The 16,884-nt window shown below is 40.0% G+C and overlaps 1 protein-coding gene across 1 annotated transcript in view; it reads right to left on the reverse strand.

Moving 5' to 3' along the window:
• Nucleotides 1–1,316: 1,316 nt before the first annotated feature.
• PLAC8 (placenta associated 8) overlaps nucleotides 1,317–16,884 on the reverse strand; it is a 34,507-nt gene continuing 18,939 nt past the window's right edge. Inside the window, exons 4-5 of the mRNA XM_007167940.1 lie at nucleotides 14,897–15,011; nucleotides 1,317–1,639 (exon numbers count right to left, since the gene is read on the reverse strand). Coding sequence (XP_007168002.1) covers nucleotides 14,907–15,011 — 105 coding nt within the window. The 3' untranslated portion in view covers nucleotides 1,317–1,639; nucleotides 14,897–14,906. The remainder of the gene's footprint in view (nucleotides 1,640–14,896; nucleotides 15,012–16,884) is intronic.

Here is a 16,884-nt window from a genome sequence, read left to right on the forward strand (position 1 = left end):
AGGATGGATTGGAGAGAAGGCAATGGGAGCTGGGGTTACTAGAGGCAGAGAAACTTGTTCAGGAGCTACAAATGTGAGTCTCCAAAGACATAATTAGGGCTTGGACTACATCCATGGCAGTGCAGACAAAGAAGAGAGGACAGATTAATTCATTCAATAAATGATTTCAGTATGTATCTACTAGGTGTCAGGCATTGTTCTAGGCACCACAGATACAGCAACAAACAAAATAGATCATCCACTGGGGGTATTAAGTGGAGTTTAAATGACAGAAGTTGGTGTTGGATTAGATGTGAGGAGAAGGGAGAATGGTATGCTGAGACAGTTCAGCTTTCACTGATATCTAGATTTCTCCCTCACCTTAAACAACTGAGTGGTAATATCTTTTGACCTGTTGTGTAGAGAAGGGGTAGGGCACATCCAGATGGACTTGTTTAGTAGGCAGCTGAAGAGACATTCTGAAGATCAATAGTAAGGGAGAAACTAGGAATACAGTCCTCCTTGGTGTATAGGAGACGTCTGAAGACACGGGAGTAGAGGACTCTAAGAAGAACATGAGTTGTAAAAGGAGTGGACCCAGGAAAGAACCTTGCAAAGCACCTACATCTATAAGGCCAGTAAAGAAGGGCAAAACACTCAAGCTTGTTGAATGCCTCTTAAGTTCCAGGTGCTTTTACGTTTTATCTCACTGACATTTCACAGTATACTTATAGTGAAATATCTACTTATAGTAGATAGTTTTGCCTCTCCCAACCCCCCACTCCAACAAATGAAATGGACTCAGAAGTGTAGGAGGAGAACGAACGGAAATTAGGAAGTGAGATTTTCATCAGGGTACAATGTTGCAGAGGATCAAACAGGATGAGAAATGTGAAAAAAATAGTTTCTTCACACATTTATCCATCAATATTTAACCAAAATTGAATCATATTGAATTGATAATTGAATTTTTATTACTTGCTCTGATACTTCATATCCAAAATAGAAAGAAAATCAATAACACAACAATGAAACCATCAGGTATGCAGTTGGGAAGCAGAGCATAGTGCATTGTTGCTTTGTCAGCATTGATAATGCTTATAGATAATGTGAAAAGGAGCAAAAGTGTTGGCTAAATGTACCATAAACGTCTTAGAATAGTTGTCTGTAGCCGTTTTCTCTATCTCTTAAACTTCTTAGAGGAAAGAGAGCTGAGTAGCTGTGGACCGAAATCTCCTGTTAGGAAACCAAACTACGAGAACCAAATTATGAGATTGACCCTTGAAATTGACTAATGATGTAAGGACATTATATTGAGAGCAAAGAAGCATAAAGAATCATGTTAGTAAAATCTTTTATTTGGTTTATATTTTAAATGTAATACAAAATGTATAAGCCAGAAAATTTAATAGCAAGGAGAAACTAAGCTGGACCATTTAGCAAAACTAAGGGACAACATTCCTTTAAAATATATCAAAGTTCAATTTTTTTTACCCCATTGATTGTGATTAAACATAACAATCATATTTCACTTGCAAAAAGTGGAGAAGCACTCAAGCTGAAGAGGTGTGGAGCTGATTTTCGTTGCTTCAATAAGAGCTCTTCACGAGGTCAGGAGAGAGACCACAGAAGAAAGGAAAGAAAAAAAAGAGCTCTTCACCTATAAGAGACAGACAAAAAATAGGGTTAAATTTTCTCAATCTACTTTTTTATTTTTAATAAAGGTTTAATTTTAGAATCATTTTAGATTTACAAAAAAGTTGCAAAGATAGTACAGAGAGTTCCCATATACTCTGCACCAGTTCCCTTATTTGTTAACATCTTACTGTCGTAGGTTTGCGACCACGAACCAGTGTTGACAGATTATTAATCAAAGCCTATCCTTTATTTAGATTCCTCAGTTTTTACCTAATGTTCCTTTGCTGTTCCAAGATCCCATCTAGATGGTGTATTACCTTTAGTCATCATGTTTCCTTAGGCTCCTCTAAACTGCAATAGTTTCTCAAACATTCCTTGTTTTTGATGGTCTTGACAGTTTTGAAGAGAATCTGCCTCAATTTTTGTATTTTGTACAATGGGCCTCAATTTTTGTTTGTCTAATGTTTTTCTCATGGTTAGACTGGAGTTGTGGGGTTATGAGAGGAAAACCCTAGAGGTAAGGTGCCAATCTCATCACATCATTTTAGGGGTACATGCTATCAACAGGACACCACTGATGATGTTAACTTTGATATTAACTGGCTGAGGTAGTTTTGTCAGGTTTTTCCACTGTGAACTTAGTTTTATCCCTCCTTTTCATACTATACATTTTGAAAGAAAGTTGCTATGCAAACCCACACTTAAGGGGTGGTTAATTATACTCTATCTCCTTGGGGGAGGTGTACCTACATAAATTATTTAAAATTCTGTATTTCTGGGAGATTTGTCTATTCTCCCTTCCTTGTTTGTTTTTAACATTTTTATTGGAGTATAATTGCTTTACAATGTTGTGTTAGTTTCTGCTGTATAACAAAGTAAATCAGTTATATGTATACATATATCCCCATATCCCCTCCCTCTTTTTTTTTTAATGTCTGAAACATTTATATGAACATATTTCCATACAAATAACCCAATGAAAGTTTAGTATTAGTTGTTTTGTTTGTTTGCTTTTTTATACTGCAGGTTCTTATTAGTCATCAATTTTATACACATCAGTGTATACATGTCAATCCCAATCGCCCCAATTCAGCACACCACCATCCCCACCCCACCGCAGTTTTCCCCCCTTGGTGTCCATATGTCTGTTCTCTACATCTGTGTCTCAACTTCTGCCCTGCAAACCGGCTCATCTGTACCATTTTTCTAGGTTCCACATACATGTGTTAATACACGATATATGTTTTTCTCTTTCTGACTTACTTCACTCTGTATGACAGTCTCTAGATCCATCCACGTCTCAACAAATGACTCAATTTCGTTCCTTTTTATGGCTGAGTAATATTCCATTGTATATATGTACCACCTCTTCTTTATCCATTCGTCTGTCCATGGGCATTTAGGTTGCTTTCATGACCCGGCTATTGTAAAGATTGCTGCAATGAACATTGCGGTGCATGTGTCTTTCTGAATTATGGTTTTCTCTGGGTATACGCCCAGTAGTGGGATTGCTGGATCATATGGTAAATCTATTTTTAGTTTTTTAAGGAACCTCCATATTGTTCTCCATAGTGGCTGTATCAATTTACATTCCCACCAACAGTGCAAGAGGGTTCCCTTTTCTCCACACCCTCTCCAGCATTTGTTGTTTGTAGATTTTCTGGTGATGCCCATTCTAACTGGTGTGAGGTGATACCTCATTGTAGTTTTGATTTGCATTTCTCTAATAATTAGTGATGCTGAGCAGCTTTTCATGTGCTTCTTGGCCATCTGTATGTCTTCTTTGGAGAAATGTCTGTTTAGGTCTTCTGCCCATTTTTGGATTGGGTTGTTTGTTTCTTTGATATTGAGCTGAATGATCTGTTTATATATTTTGGAGATTAATCCTTTGTCCGTTGATTCGTTTGCAAATATTTTCTCCCATTCTGAGGGTTGTCTTTCCGTCTTGTTTATGGTTTCCTTTGCTGTGCAAAAGCTTTGAAGTTTCATTAGGTCCCATTTGTTTATTTTTGTTTTTATTTCCATTACTCTAGGAGGTGGATCAAAAAAGATCTTGCTGTGATTTATGTCAAAGAGTGTTCTTCCTATGTTTTCCTCTAAGAGTTTTATAGTGTCCGGTCTTACATTTAGGTCTCTAATCCATTTTGAGTTTATTTTTGTGTATGGTGTTAGGGAGTGTTCTAATTTCATTCTTTTATATGTCGCTGCCCAGTTTTCCCAGCACCACTTATTGAAGAGACTGTCTTTTCTCCATTGTATATCTTTGCCTCCTTTGTCATAGATTAGTTGACCATAGGTGCGTGGGTTTATCTCTGGGCTTTCTATCTTGTTCCATTGATCTATGTTTCTATTTTTGTGCCAGTACCATATTGTCTTGATTACTGTAGCTTTGTAGTATAGTCTGAAGTCAGGGAGTCTGATTCCTCCAGCTCCGTTTTTTTCCCTCAAGACTGCTTTGGCTATTCGGGGTCTTTTGTGTCTCCATACAAATTTTAAGATGATTTGTTCTAGTTCCGTAAAAAAATGCCATTGGTAATTTGATAGGGATTGCATTGAATCTGTAGATTGCTTTGGGTAGTATAGTCATTTTCACAATGTTGATTCTTCCAATCCAAGAACATGGTATATCTCTCCATCTGTTGGTATCATCTTTAATTTCTTTCATCAGTGTCTTATAGTTTTCTGCATACAGATCTTTTGTCTCCCTAGGTAGGTTTATTCCTAGGTATTTTATTCTTTTTGTTGTAATGGTAAATGGGAGTGTTTCCATAATTTCTCTTTCAGATTTTTCATCATTAGTGTATAGGAATGAAAGAGATTTTTCTACATTAATTTTGCATACTGCAACTTTACCAAATTCATTGATTAGCTCTAGTAGTTTTCTGGTGGCATCTTTAGGATTCTCTATGTATAATATCATGTCATCTGCAAACAGTGACAGTTTTACTTCTTCTTTTCCAATTTGTATTCCTTTTATTTCTTTTTCTTCTCTGATTGCCGTGGCTAGGACTTCCAAAACTATGTTGAATAATCGTGGTGAGAGTGGACATCCTTGTCTCGTTCCTGATCTTAGAGGAGATGTTTCCAGTTTTTCACCATTGAGAATGATGTTTGCTGTGGGTTTGTCATATATGGCCTTTATTATGTTGAGGTAGGTTCCCTCTATGCCCACTTTCTGGGGAGCTTTTATCATAAATGGGTGTTGAATTTTGTCAAAAGCTTTTTCTACATCTATTGAGATGATCATATGGTTTTTATTCTTCAATTTGTTAATATGGTGTATCACATTGATTGATTTGCGTATATTGAAGAATCCTTGCATCCCTGGGATAAATCCCACTTGATCGTGGTGTATGATCCTTTTAATGTGTTGTTGGATTCTGTTTGCTAGTATTTTGTTGAGGATTTTTGCATCTATATTCATCAGTGATATTGGTCTGTAATTTTCTTTTTTTGTAGTATCTTTGTCTGGTTTTGGTATCAGGGTGATGGTGGCCTCATAGAATGAGTTTGGGAGTGTTCCTTCCTCTGCAATTTTTTGGAAGAGTTTGAGAAGGATGGGCCTTAGCTCTTCTCTAAATGTTTGATAGAATTCACCTGTGAAGCCATCTGGTCCTGGACTTTTGTTTGTTGGAAGATTTTTAATCACAGTTTCAATTTCATTACTTGTGATTGGTCTGTTCATATTTTCTGCTTCTTCCTGGTTCAGTCTTGGAAGGTTATACCTTTCTAAGAATTTGTCCATTTCTTCCAGGTTGTCCATTTTATTGGCATAGAGTTGCTTGTAGTAGTCTCTTAGGATGCTTTGTATTTCTGTGGTGTCTGTTGTAACTTCTCCTTTTTCATTTCTAATTTTATTGATTTGAGTCCTCTCCCTCTTTTTCTTGATGAATCTGGCTAATGGTTTATCAATTTTGTTTATCTTCTCAAAGAACCAGCTTTTAGTTTTATTGATCTTTGCTATTGTTTTCTTTGTTTCTATTTCATTTATTTCTGCTCTGATCTTTATGATTTCTTTCCTTCTGCTAACTTTGGGTTTTATTTGTTCTTCTTTCTCTAGTTCCTTTAGGTGTAAGGTTAGATTGTTTACTTGAGATTTTTCTTGTTTCTTGAGGTAGGCTTGTATAGCTATAAACTTCCCTTTTAGAACTGCTTTTGCTGCATCCTATAGGTTTTGGATCGTCGTGTTTTCATTGTCATTTGTCTCTAGGTTTTTTTTGATTTCCTCTTTGATTTCTTCAGTGATCTCTTGGTTATTTAGTAATGTATTGTTTAGCCTCCATGTGTTTGTGTTTTTCCCCCTGTAATTGATTTCTAATCTCATAGCGTTGTGGTCAGAAAAGATGCTTGATATGATTTCAATTTTCTTAAATTTACTGAGGCTTGATTTGTGACCCAAGATGTGATCTATCCTGGAGAATGTTCTGTGCGCACTTGAGAAGAAAGTGTAATCTGCTGTTTCTGGATGGAATGTCCTATAAATATCAATTAAATCTATCTGGTCTATTGTGTCATTTAAAGCTTCTGTTTCCTTATTTATTTTCATTTTGGATGATCTGTCCATTGGTGTAAGTGAGGTGTTAAAGTCCCCCACTATTATTGTGTTACTGTCAATTTCCTCTTTACAGCTGTTAGCAGTTGCTTTATGTATTGAGGTGCTGCTATGTTGGGTGCATATAGATTTATAATTGTTATATCTTCTTCTTGGATTGATCCCTTGATCATTATGTAGTGTCCTTCCTTGTCTCTTGTAACATTCTTTATTTTAAAGCCTATTTTATGTGATATGAGTATAGCTACTCCAGCTTTCTTTTGATTTCCATTTGCATGGAATATCTTTTTCCATCCCCTCACTTTCAGTCTGTATGTGTCCCTAGGTCTGAAGTGGGTCTCTTGTAGACAGTATATATATGGGTCTTGTTTTTGTATCCATTCAGCAAGCCTGTGTCTTTTGGTTGGAGCATTTAATCCGTTCACGTTTAAGGTAATTATCGATATGTATGTTCCTATGACCATTTTCTTAATTGTTTTGGGTTTGTTTTTGTAGGTCGTTTTCTTCTCTTGTGTTTCCCACTTAGAGAAGTTCCTTAAGCATTTGTTGTAGAGCTGGTTTGGTGGTGCTGAATTCTCTTAGCTTTTGCTTGTCTGTAAAGCTTTTGATTTCTCCATCACATCTAAATGAGATCCTTGCTGGGTAGAGTAATCTTGGTTGTAGGTTCTTCCCTTTCATCACTTTAAGTATATCATGCCACTCCCTTCTGGCTTGGAGAGTTTCTACTGAGAAATCAGCTGTTAACCTTATGGGAGTTCCCTTGTATGTTATTTATTGTTTTTCCCTTGCTGCTTTCAATAATTTTTCTTTGTCTTTAATTTTTGCCAATTTGATTACTATGTGTCTTGGTGTGTTTCTCCTTGGGTTTATCCTGTATGGGACTCGCTGTGCTTCCTGGGCTTGGGTGGCTATTTCCTTTCCCATGTTACAGAAATTTTCGACTATAATCTCTTCAAATATTTTCTCTGGTCCTTCCTCTCTCTCTTCTCCTTCTGGGACCCCTATAATGCGAATGTTGTTGCATTTAATGTTGTCCTAGAGGTCTCTTAGGCTGTCTTCATTTCTTTTCATTCTCTTTTCTTTAGTCTGTTCTGCAGCAGTGAATTCCACCATTCTGTCTTCCAGGTCACTTATCCGTTCTTCTGCCTCAGTTATTCTGCTCTTGATTCCTTCTAGTGTAGTTTTCATTTCAGTTATTGTATTGGTCATCTCTGTTTGTTTGTTCTTTAATTCTTCTAGGTCTTTGTTAAACATTTCTTACATCTTCTCAATCTTTGCCTCCATTCTTATTCCGAGGTCCTGGATCATCTTCACTATCATTATTCTGAATTCTTTTTCTGGAAGGTTGCCTATCTCCACTTCATTTAGTTGTTTTTCTGGGGTTTTATCTTGTTCCTTCATCTGGTATATAGCCCTATGCCTTTTCATCTTGTGTATCTTTCTGTGAACATGGTTTTTGTTCCACAAGCTGCAGGATTATAGATTTTCTTGCTTCTGCTGTCTGCCCTCTGGTGGTTGAGGCTATCTAAGAGGCTTGATGGGAGGCTCTGGTGGTGGGTAGAGCTGACTGTTGCTGTGGTGGTCAGAGCTCAGTAAAACTTTAATCCACTTGACAGTTGATGGGTGGGGCTGGGTTCCCTCCCTGTTGGTTTTTTTGCCTGAGGCAACCCAACACTGGAGGCTACCTGGGCTCTTTGGTCGGGCTAATAACAGACTCTGGGAGGGCTCACGCCAAGGAGTACTTCCCAGAACTTCTGCTGCCAGTGTCCTTGTCCCCACGGTGAAACAGAGTCACCCCGCCCCCCGCAGGAGACCTTCCAACACTAGCAGGTAGGTCTGGTTCAGTCTCCCCCGGTGTCACTGCTCCTTCCCCTGGGTCCAATGCACACACTATTTTGTGTGCGCCCTCCAAGAGTGGGGTTTCTGTTTCCCCCAGTCCTGTCGAAATCCTGCAATCAATTCCCACTAGGCTTCAAAGTCTGATTCTCTATGAATTCCTCCTCCCGTTGCTGGACCCACAGGTTGGGAAGCCTGATGTGGGGCTCAGAACCTTCACTCCAGTGAGTGGACTTCTGTGGTATGAGTGTTCGCCAGTCTGTGAGTCACCCACCCAGCAGTTATGGGATTTGATTGTACTCCGATTGCGCCCCTCCTACCATATCATTTTGGCTTCTCCTTTGTCTTTGGATGTGGGGTATCTTTTTTGGTGAGTTCCAGTGTCTTCCTGTCGATGATTGTCCAGCAGCTAGTTGTGATTCTGGTGTTCTCACAAGAGAGAGTGAGAGCACGTCCTTCTACTCCGCCATCTTGGTTCCTCCTCCTCCCCTCCCTCTTGCATCTCCCTCCCACCCTCCCTATCCCACCCCTCTAGGTGGTCACAAATTACCGAGCTGATCTCCCTGTGCTATGCAGCTGCTTCCCACTAGCTATCTATTTTACATTTGGTAGTGTATATATGTCAGTGCTACTCTCTCATTTCGTCCCAGCTTACCCTTCCCCCTCCCCGTGTCCTCAAGTCCATTCTCTACCTCTGCATCTTTATTCCTGTCCTGTACCTAGGTTCATCAGAACCTTTTTATTTTTTAGATTCCATATATATGTGTTAGCATATTGTATTTGTTTTTCTCTTTCTTACTTACTTCACTCTGTATGACAGACTCGAGGTCCATCCACCTCACTACAAATAACTCAAGTTCGTTTCTTTTTATGGCCAAGTAATATTCCATTGTATACTTGTGCCACATCTTCTTTATCCATTCGTCTGTTGATGGACGTTTAGGTTGCTTTCGTGTCCTGGCTATTATAAATAGTGCTGCAGTGAACACTGTGGTACATGACTCTTTTTTTTAAAAAATTAATTAATTAATTAATTAATAGGCTGTGTTGGGTCTTCGCTGCTGTGCGTGGGCTCTCACTAGGTGCGGCGAGCGGGGGCTACTCTTCATTGCGGTGCACAGGCTTCTCACTGTGGTGGCTCCTCTTGTTGTGGAGCATGGGCTCTAGGCGCACAGGCTTCAGTAGTTGTGGCTCACGGGCTCTAGAGCGCAGGCTCAGTAGTTGTGGTGCATGGGCTTTGTTGTTCTGAGGCATGTGGGATCTTCCTGGACCAAAGCTCAAACCTCTGTCTCCTGCTTTGGCAGGCAGATTCTTAACCACTGCGCCACCAGGGAAGCCCCGTGCCTCTTTTTGAATTATGGTTTTCTCAGGGTATATGTCCAGTAGTGGGATTGCTGGGTCTTATGGTAGTTCTATTTTTAGTTTTCTGAGGAACCTCCATACTGTTCTCCATATTGGCTGTATCAATTTACATTCCCACCAGCAGTACAAGAGGGTTCCCATTTCTCCACATCCTCTCCTGCATTTATTGTTTGTAGATTTTTTGATGATGGCCATTCTGACCTGTGTAAGGTGATACCTCACTGTGGTTTTGATTTGCATTTCTCTAATGATTAGTGATATTGAGCATCCTTTCATGTGTTTGTTGGCAATCTGTATATCTTCTTTGGAGAAATGTCTATTTAAGTCTTCTGCCCATTTTTGGATTGGGTTATTTGTTTTTTTGATATTGAGCTGCATGAGCGGCTTGTATATTTTGGAGGTTAATCCTTTGTCAGTTGCTTCGTTTGCAAATATTTTCTCCCATTCTGAGTGCTGTCTTTTCGTCTTGTTTATGGTTTCCTTTGCTGTGCAAAAGCTTTTAAGTTTCATTAGGTCCCATTTGTTTATTTTTGTTTTTATTTCCATTTCTCTAGGAGGTGGGTCAAAAAGGATCTTGCTGTGATTTATGTCATAGAGTGTTCTGCCTATGTTTTTCTCTAAGATTTTAATAGTGACTGGCCTTACATTTAGGTCTTTAATCCATTTTGAGTTTATTTTTGTATACGGTGTTAGGGAGTGTTCTAATTTCATTCTTTTACATGTAGCTATCCAGTTTTCCCAGAACCACTTATTGAAGAGACTGTCTTTTCTCCATTGTATATTCTTGCCTCCTTTATCAAAAATAAAGTGGGGCTGTATCTTGTCCTTTTGGCAGGCAGGGCCACGTCTGGTGGTGTGTTTTGGAGTGTCTGTGAAATTAGTATGACTTTAGCCAGCCTCTCTGTTGATGGGTAGGGTTGTGTTCCCATCTTGCTAGTTGTTTGGCATGGTGTGTTCAGCACTGGAGCTTGCTGGCCATTGGGTGGAGCTGTGTCTTAGTGTTGAGATGAAGATCTCTGGGAGAGCTCTCACCAATTGATATTATGTGGGGCTGGGAGGTTTCTGGTGGTCCAATGTCCTGGACTTGGCCCTCCCACCTTGGAGGCTCGGGCCTGAGACCGGCCGGAGCACCAAGATCCTGACAGCCATACAGCTTAGAAGAAAAGGAAGAGAGAAAAAAACAAAAATAAAAAACGAACAGACAGAACCCTAGGACAAATGGTAAAAGCAAACCTATACAGACAAAATCACACAAAGAGGCATACACATACACACTCACAAAAAAGAGAAAAGGGGAAAAAAAAAATATATATATTAAAAAAAAAAAGGAAGAGAGCAACCAAACCCCAACAAACAAATCCACCAATGATAATAAGCACTAAATACTAAACTAAGATAAACATAAAACCAGAAAAAAATTAGATGCAGAAAGCAAACCCCAAGTGTACAGTTGTTCCCAAAGTCCACTGCCTCAAATTTGGGAACATTCGTTGTCCATTTAGGTATTCTTCAGATGCAGCATTTATCAGGTTGATTGTGGGGATTTAATCTGCTTCTCCTGAGGCTGCACAGAGAAATTTCCCTTTCTCTTATTCTTTCACACAGCTTCTGGGGTTCAGCTTTGGTTTTGGCCCCAACTCTGTGAGTAGGCCACCCTCAGGAGTCTGTTCCCTGCCCAGAGAGCTGGGGGTTAAAGCAGCGGCTGATTAGGGCTCTCTTGCTCTCTAAGGCCAGGGGAAGGGAGGGGTACGGTAGTCATAATTGGGATGTGGGGTGAGCCTGAGGCGGCAGAGGCCAGCGTGATGCTGCAACAGCCTGAGGCACGCTGTGTATTCTCCCGGGGAAGTTGTCCCTGGATCACAGGACCCTGGCAGTGGTGAGCTGCACAGGCTCCCGGGAGGGTGTGGATAGTGACCTGTGCTCGCACACAGGCTTCTTGGTGGCAGCAGCAGCACTGTTAGCAGTTCAGGCCCATTCTGTGGTCCGAGCTGATAGCCGTGGCTCATGCCCATCTCTGGAGCTCGCTTAGGCAGTGTTCTGCCTTCTGTGGGCACACTGGGAAGGAATCCCCACTCCTTGCACACCCCCAAAAGAAAGGTCTCTTGCCTCTCTGGCAGGTCCAGACATTTTCCCGGACTCCCTCCTGGCTAGCTGTGGCGCACTAACCCCCTTCAGGCTGTGTTCACGCCGCCAACCCCAGTCCTCTCCCTGGGATCCGACTGAAGCCCGAGCCTCAGCTCCCAGCCCCCGCCTGCCCCAGTGGGTGAGCAGACAAGCCTCTCAGGTTGGTGAGTGCTGGTCGGCACTGATCCTCTGTGCGGGAATCTCTCCGCTTTGCCCTCTGCACCCCTGCTGCTGCGCTCTCCTCCGTGGCTCTGAAGCTTCCCCCCAACTACCGCACCCACCCCGTCTCCACCAGTGAAGGGGCTTCCTAGTGTGTGGAAACTTTTCCTCCTTCACAGCTCCCTCCCAGAAGTGCAGGTCCCGTCCCTATTCTTTTGTCTCTGTTTTTTCTTTTTTCTTTTGCCCTACCCAGGTACGTGGGGAGTTTCTTGCCTTTTGGGGAGTCTGAGGTCTTCTGCCACCGTTCAGTAGGTGTTCTGCAGGAGTTGTTCCACATGTAGATGTATTTTTGATGTATTTGTGGGGAGAAAGGTGATCTCCACATCTTACACCCCCTCCATCTTGAAGGTCTCCCGCACTGATCTGTTTGTTTGTTTAGCACTGCACGGCCTGTGGGATCTTAGTTCCCCAACCAGCGATCGAACCTGCGCCCCCTGCATTGGAAGCGCAGAGTCCTAATCACTGAACCACCAGGGAAGTCCCTGCATTAGTGTATTTTTGAAGAAAACTTATTCTTACATATAGGTTGGTCACAGTAATGAATAATATTGCCATTACATACATATCAGTATGGACTGATACTCAGATATTTATTTTATGCTTTGGGTTATAATCCAATACTACCTTATTTTGTTGCTCAAATTGTTCCAGTTTTGGCTACTGGGAACTTTTTCAGTTCGTTCTTGTATCCCTTTGTCTCAATCTGTTTTTAATGTAAATCACATTATTCTTTTATCTTTATCTCTTTATTCTCCCATTTCAGATATTTGTATATCTAAAGTTTTATTGTCAATGAATAATGTAGGGTCCAAGTTGATGAGCAGGAGTCGGGACCACCAAGATATTTTATGTCAAACCAGCTCAAAATATCGTGAGATAATTTCCTTGAGGTTAAAAAAAAGCTCAAATGCCAGGATTTATTATTATATATGTGTGGGTAGATATTTTATCCAAACTGTCTCATGCATTTATTTAGATAAACAGTGTTGAAATAGTGTAAGGCCAAATCTTTGCTTCTGACCTCATCCTCTCCAGTCTGTGCCACATGCCATTACCAGGTTAATTTTTCTAAAGTATAAGTCTACATATGTTACTCCTTTATAGCCTGCAATAACTCCCTAGTGCTTACCAAATAAAAGGCCAAATCATTAGCCCAGTATTCACTACATTGCATGCCAAGGCCCCAAATCAGTTTTTAAAATCTTTCATTTCTCATTATTTTCTTACTTATACAATATGTTCCTGCCAAGTTGAACCTAAGCTCATAAAGACGTTTTTTCCTTTTTTTGCCTGTATAGTTTCACTAATGTTGCTGATGAGAAGCAACACCCATTTCTATTCATCTTGCGTCAGAAATCTTCCGTTTGCCCCATCCAATCCATTTCTACCATTATCTGCCCTGCCCTGTGTTCTGGGAGGCTGACCTGTGGACCCCAGCAATACTGTCCTTCTCTCTGTCTTCCTGGTGGGTTCAACCAATGGGAAGCCCAGAAGGACATCAGAAAATGAGGTCAGGGTAGTTCTTCCCTTGTTTCCTTCCTGAGGGGTTGCCCCAGGCTGCTCAGGTCCTCTCAGGGCAGCCGTCACACAGCTTTCTCCTTTGGGATGCAGGTAACTTCTCCCTCCCCTCCTCCCGAGGCCTAGGGATGGTAACGGTTCAGCTGTTGTTGCACAATCCTCTGTCATTTCCCTGTACCTCCCACCCACACCTGTGTAAGTGGTCTTCATTAAATCCTTGTATTATCACAGTTTGAGTGCCATCTATTTCCTCTTGTGACCCTGATGCTCACTTCCTCTTTAGAATTAAAACCACTTCTTTCAAGAAACTTTCATTTACACTTCTCACAGGATATCATCTTTCTTTCCTCTGAGAATAAAATAGCACTTCATCTAAAGGCATTAGTCAAAGTTTGCATTTTATTTGAGGGTTTTTCTAATGCCTTCTTTTTGAGTATAAAGTCTCTAAGGGGAAGAGGACCAGCTTATTTCCCTTCATTCACCATAGTCCCTAACAGTGTCCTGCATGGTACTAGGTACTTGAGACATTATTTGCTAAATGCATGAATATTTGAAAACATATCTTCCAAGAGTTATGTTTGTTAACTTATACAGAGTTCTCATTCACTTGAGAAAGGAAGTGGGATTTTTGCAAAGAATGGGAAAATTAATGTTTTCTTCCCATACTCAAGACACATTCTATAGAAGACTGACAAAATCATGTTGATTTCTACTTTACTATATCCTCAATAGCTAATTCTGAGAATCTTGGAAAAATGAGTTGGAAATGACTTGATTGAATTTCAGATGATGACATTCTACAGAACATTTCCAAATATTCTGTATTCCATTCCACCTCTTTCAAAGTTCACCTTCTCTTTCCTGTTTAACCTCACCTCATTATTGATAGATGCATTATGCCACAATTAATCCAAATATTACATAATGTAATTTTCATTTGCTCTACTACTTTATAATTATTTACCAGTTTCTTTCATCAATTTGTTTGTATTAGCAGGGAAAGTGCTTTCCACTTCTTTTGTATCTCACCACACTCTTGTATTTTGCAAGTGGTGCTTCATTAATAGACCATCAGAATTCTGAGAAGTCTAGAGAAGTCACCATCCCTTTATTTGCTAAAATATAGTTTCAAAATATAGAGTTATTTTTGTGAACTGAATGTTTGTGTCCCCCCGGCCACAAAACTCATATGTTGAAACCCTAACCCCCAGTGTGATGGTATTAGGAGGTGAAGCCTTTGGGAAGTAATTAGGTTTAGATGAGATCATGAAGGTGAGGGCCCCACGATGGGAATACTGTCCTCGTAAGAAGAAAGGCCAAAACTCTCTGTCTCTCTCCAATATTTGAGGACACAGCAAAAAGGTGGCCAACTGCAAGCTAGGAAGCGCATCCTCACCAAGGAACTGAACTGGCTCATACTTGGTCTTGGACTTCCCAGCATTCAGAACTATGAGAAATAAATTCCTGTTAACCTGTTTAAGCTATGTTATTTTGTTATGGCAGCCCAAACAAGCTTTCTTCATTTGAAGATATCAAAGTCAATCGTTATATTAAGATAACATTTGAGAGACTTAAATAATTGTTATTATTGAATTATTATTCAAAATAATGCTTAGTTTACAAAGCCCTTGATTATATTTCTCAACATTCAGAGATTTTAAGACTTACCATTGTTTTTTTAGAAAGTACGCATGGCTCTCCTTCTGTTGATGTCTCTCTTGATTTGGCAAAGAGAACACAGAGGACAGCAAAGTGTCACCATATAGTCATCACAAATGGATCCCTGTTTGAAAATATAAAAGAAACAGAAATGTAAAATCCACCTATTTGGGAATTAAGACTTGTGAATTTTCAAGACATTTTGAAGAGAAGCAGAAGGCATTGATCCTTTGAATTCGGAGTTTGGATGGATACATTCACGAAAATGTTAGTTGATTTCTCTATATATCTCCTGTCTCTTCTTATGACATCAAATGTTTTCCTATACTTTGTGATATTGAAAATAGAAGATATCTAACCAAACTATCAATATGAGGGTAAAATAAGGAGTTTCAGGAAGTAAAATCTCTTTTCTCCTCTACCCGCTCCCTTTCTCAGGAAGCTACTAGAGGATGCCGCCACCAAAATGAAAGAGCAAACCAAGAAAGGTATAAGAAACCAGAGACTAACATGGGGGAGCGGTTAATGGACTCTCCAGTCATGGCAAGGAGATCTCAGGGCAAAAGCAGAGCACCAGGAGTGAAAAGAATCTAGTTCAAAGGGTAGCGGGTCAGGGAGTGATTTCATCAAGGAGATGAAAATGATAGAATGTCTGATGTATTGAATGTTTGGGGAAGAGATTTAGAAAACTGGGAAAGAGTTTGGGACTGCACTACTCTTAAGTAAATGAAAAACTAATGAAAAAGCCAAGCATTATTAATAGTAGGAAAAAAAAAGTTTAGTAGAAAAGGCAATCATAGTTCACTACACGATTCAACTCAACTCTGAAGAGCAAGCAGAGCTATCATAATATACATACTAAATATGGATTTAACCAAATTTATATATAACTATACTGGAAGGAGTGGGGTAGGGGTAGGGTGCATGTCCATGGTGGGGAAGGGGGAGAAAACAGAACTAAATTCTCATCTTCCACAGTAGGAAGTCCAGAGAAATGCCCCAAACTGAAAAGTCAAAAAGTAGCAATACAAGTCTACCATTTGGAGATACGGAGGTAAACACCCAAAGATCAGCCTTGGGAAAGAGGAGGTAGGGGAGAGAAGTTTGGGGACTACTATTTTCCTTAACAAACCTTATAAATTACATAATTTTAAAAACTATGTGCTTGCAGAGCTTTGTTAACTAAAATGAAAGCTGTACTAGAAAACAGGGCTGGGGGGATTTAGTGAGCCAGAAATCATGAGCAATTTTTGGAAAAAAAAATGAAGCAGATGGGATTACATTGATGGAGAAAGTAAAACAGAGCTAAGGAACATGAAACCTAACATAGTCATAGGCACGGTATTAGATAAACCCCAAACCAAAACCCCTCAGTTCAGAAAGGAGGAAGAACCGGCTGGGGAGTGAAAGATGAGTGGTTAACTGATGCCAGCTTGAGCAGCTGGGCCAGCTGTGGCCTTGCCTGGAACACTGCCTGCAGAGCAGTTTAACAGATGACCCTAATGTGGGCTTTGGGGCCCCAGAAGAGAAGAGGGGTGAGATAAGTCGGACAGCTATTCACCTATCGTGTAAGAGGTCAGACTCTCAAAGACTCACCACAAACACACTAAAAGAAATAATAAAAGGTAAAGACATTTTAGCACAGCTGAGAAATCTAAATCACTCCCACCCATGAGATAGCCAAATTATTTTACTTTTGGTATTCATCGAATGGTATTTTTTCCTTCTTTTCTTTTTTTGGCTGAATAGACCTTTCCTGGTTCCTTTTGTTCCCTTTAGTAGTTTTAGATATTCCACAACTAATTTCTATTAGCAATGACCCTTAAATTTTTACCCACAACTTAACATTATATATTAAAAAAAATTTTTTTTAACATCTTTATTGGAGTATAATTGCTTTACAATGTTGTGTTAGTTTCTGCTTTATAACAAAGTGAATCAGCTATACATATACATATATCCCCATATCTCCTCCCTCCGTCTCTCTCCCACCCTCC

The sequence above is a fragment of the Balaenoptera acutorostrata genome, chromosome 5, assembly GCF_949987535.1.
Source record: "Balaenoptera acutorostrata chromosome 5, mBalAcu1.1, whole genome shotgun sequence".
In the NCBI taxonomy this organism is placed as follows: domain Eukaryota; kingdom Metazoa; phylum Chordata; class Mammalia; order Artiodactyla; family Balaenopteridae; genus Balaenoptera; species Balaenoptera acutorostrata.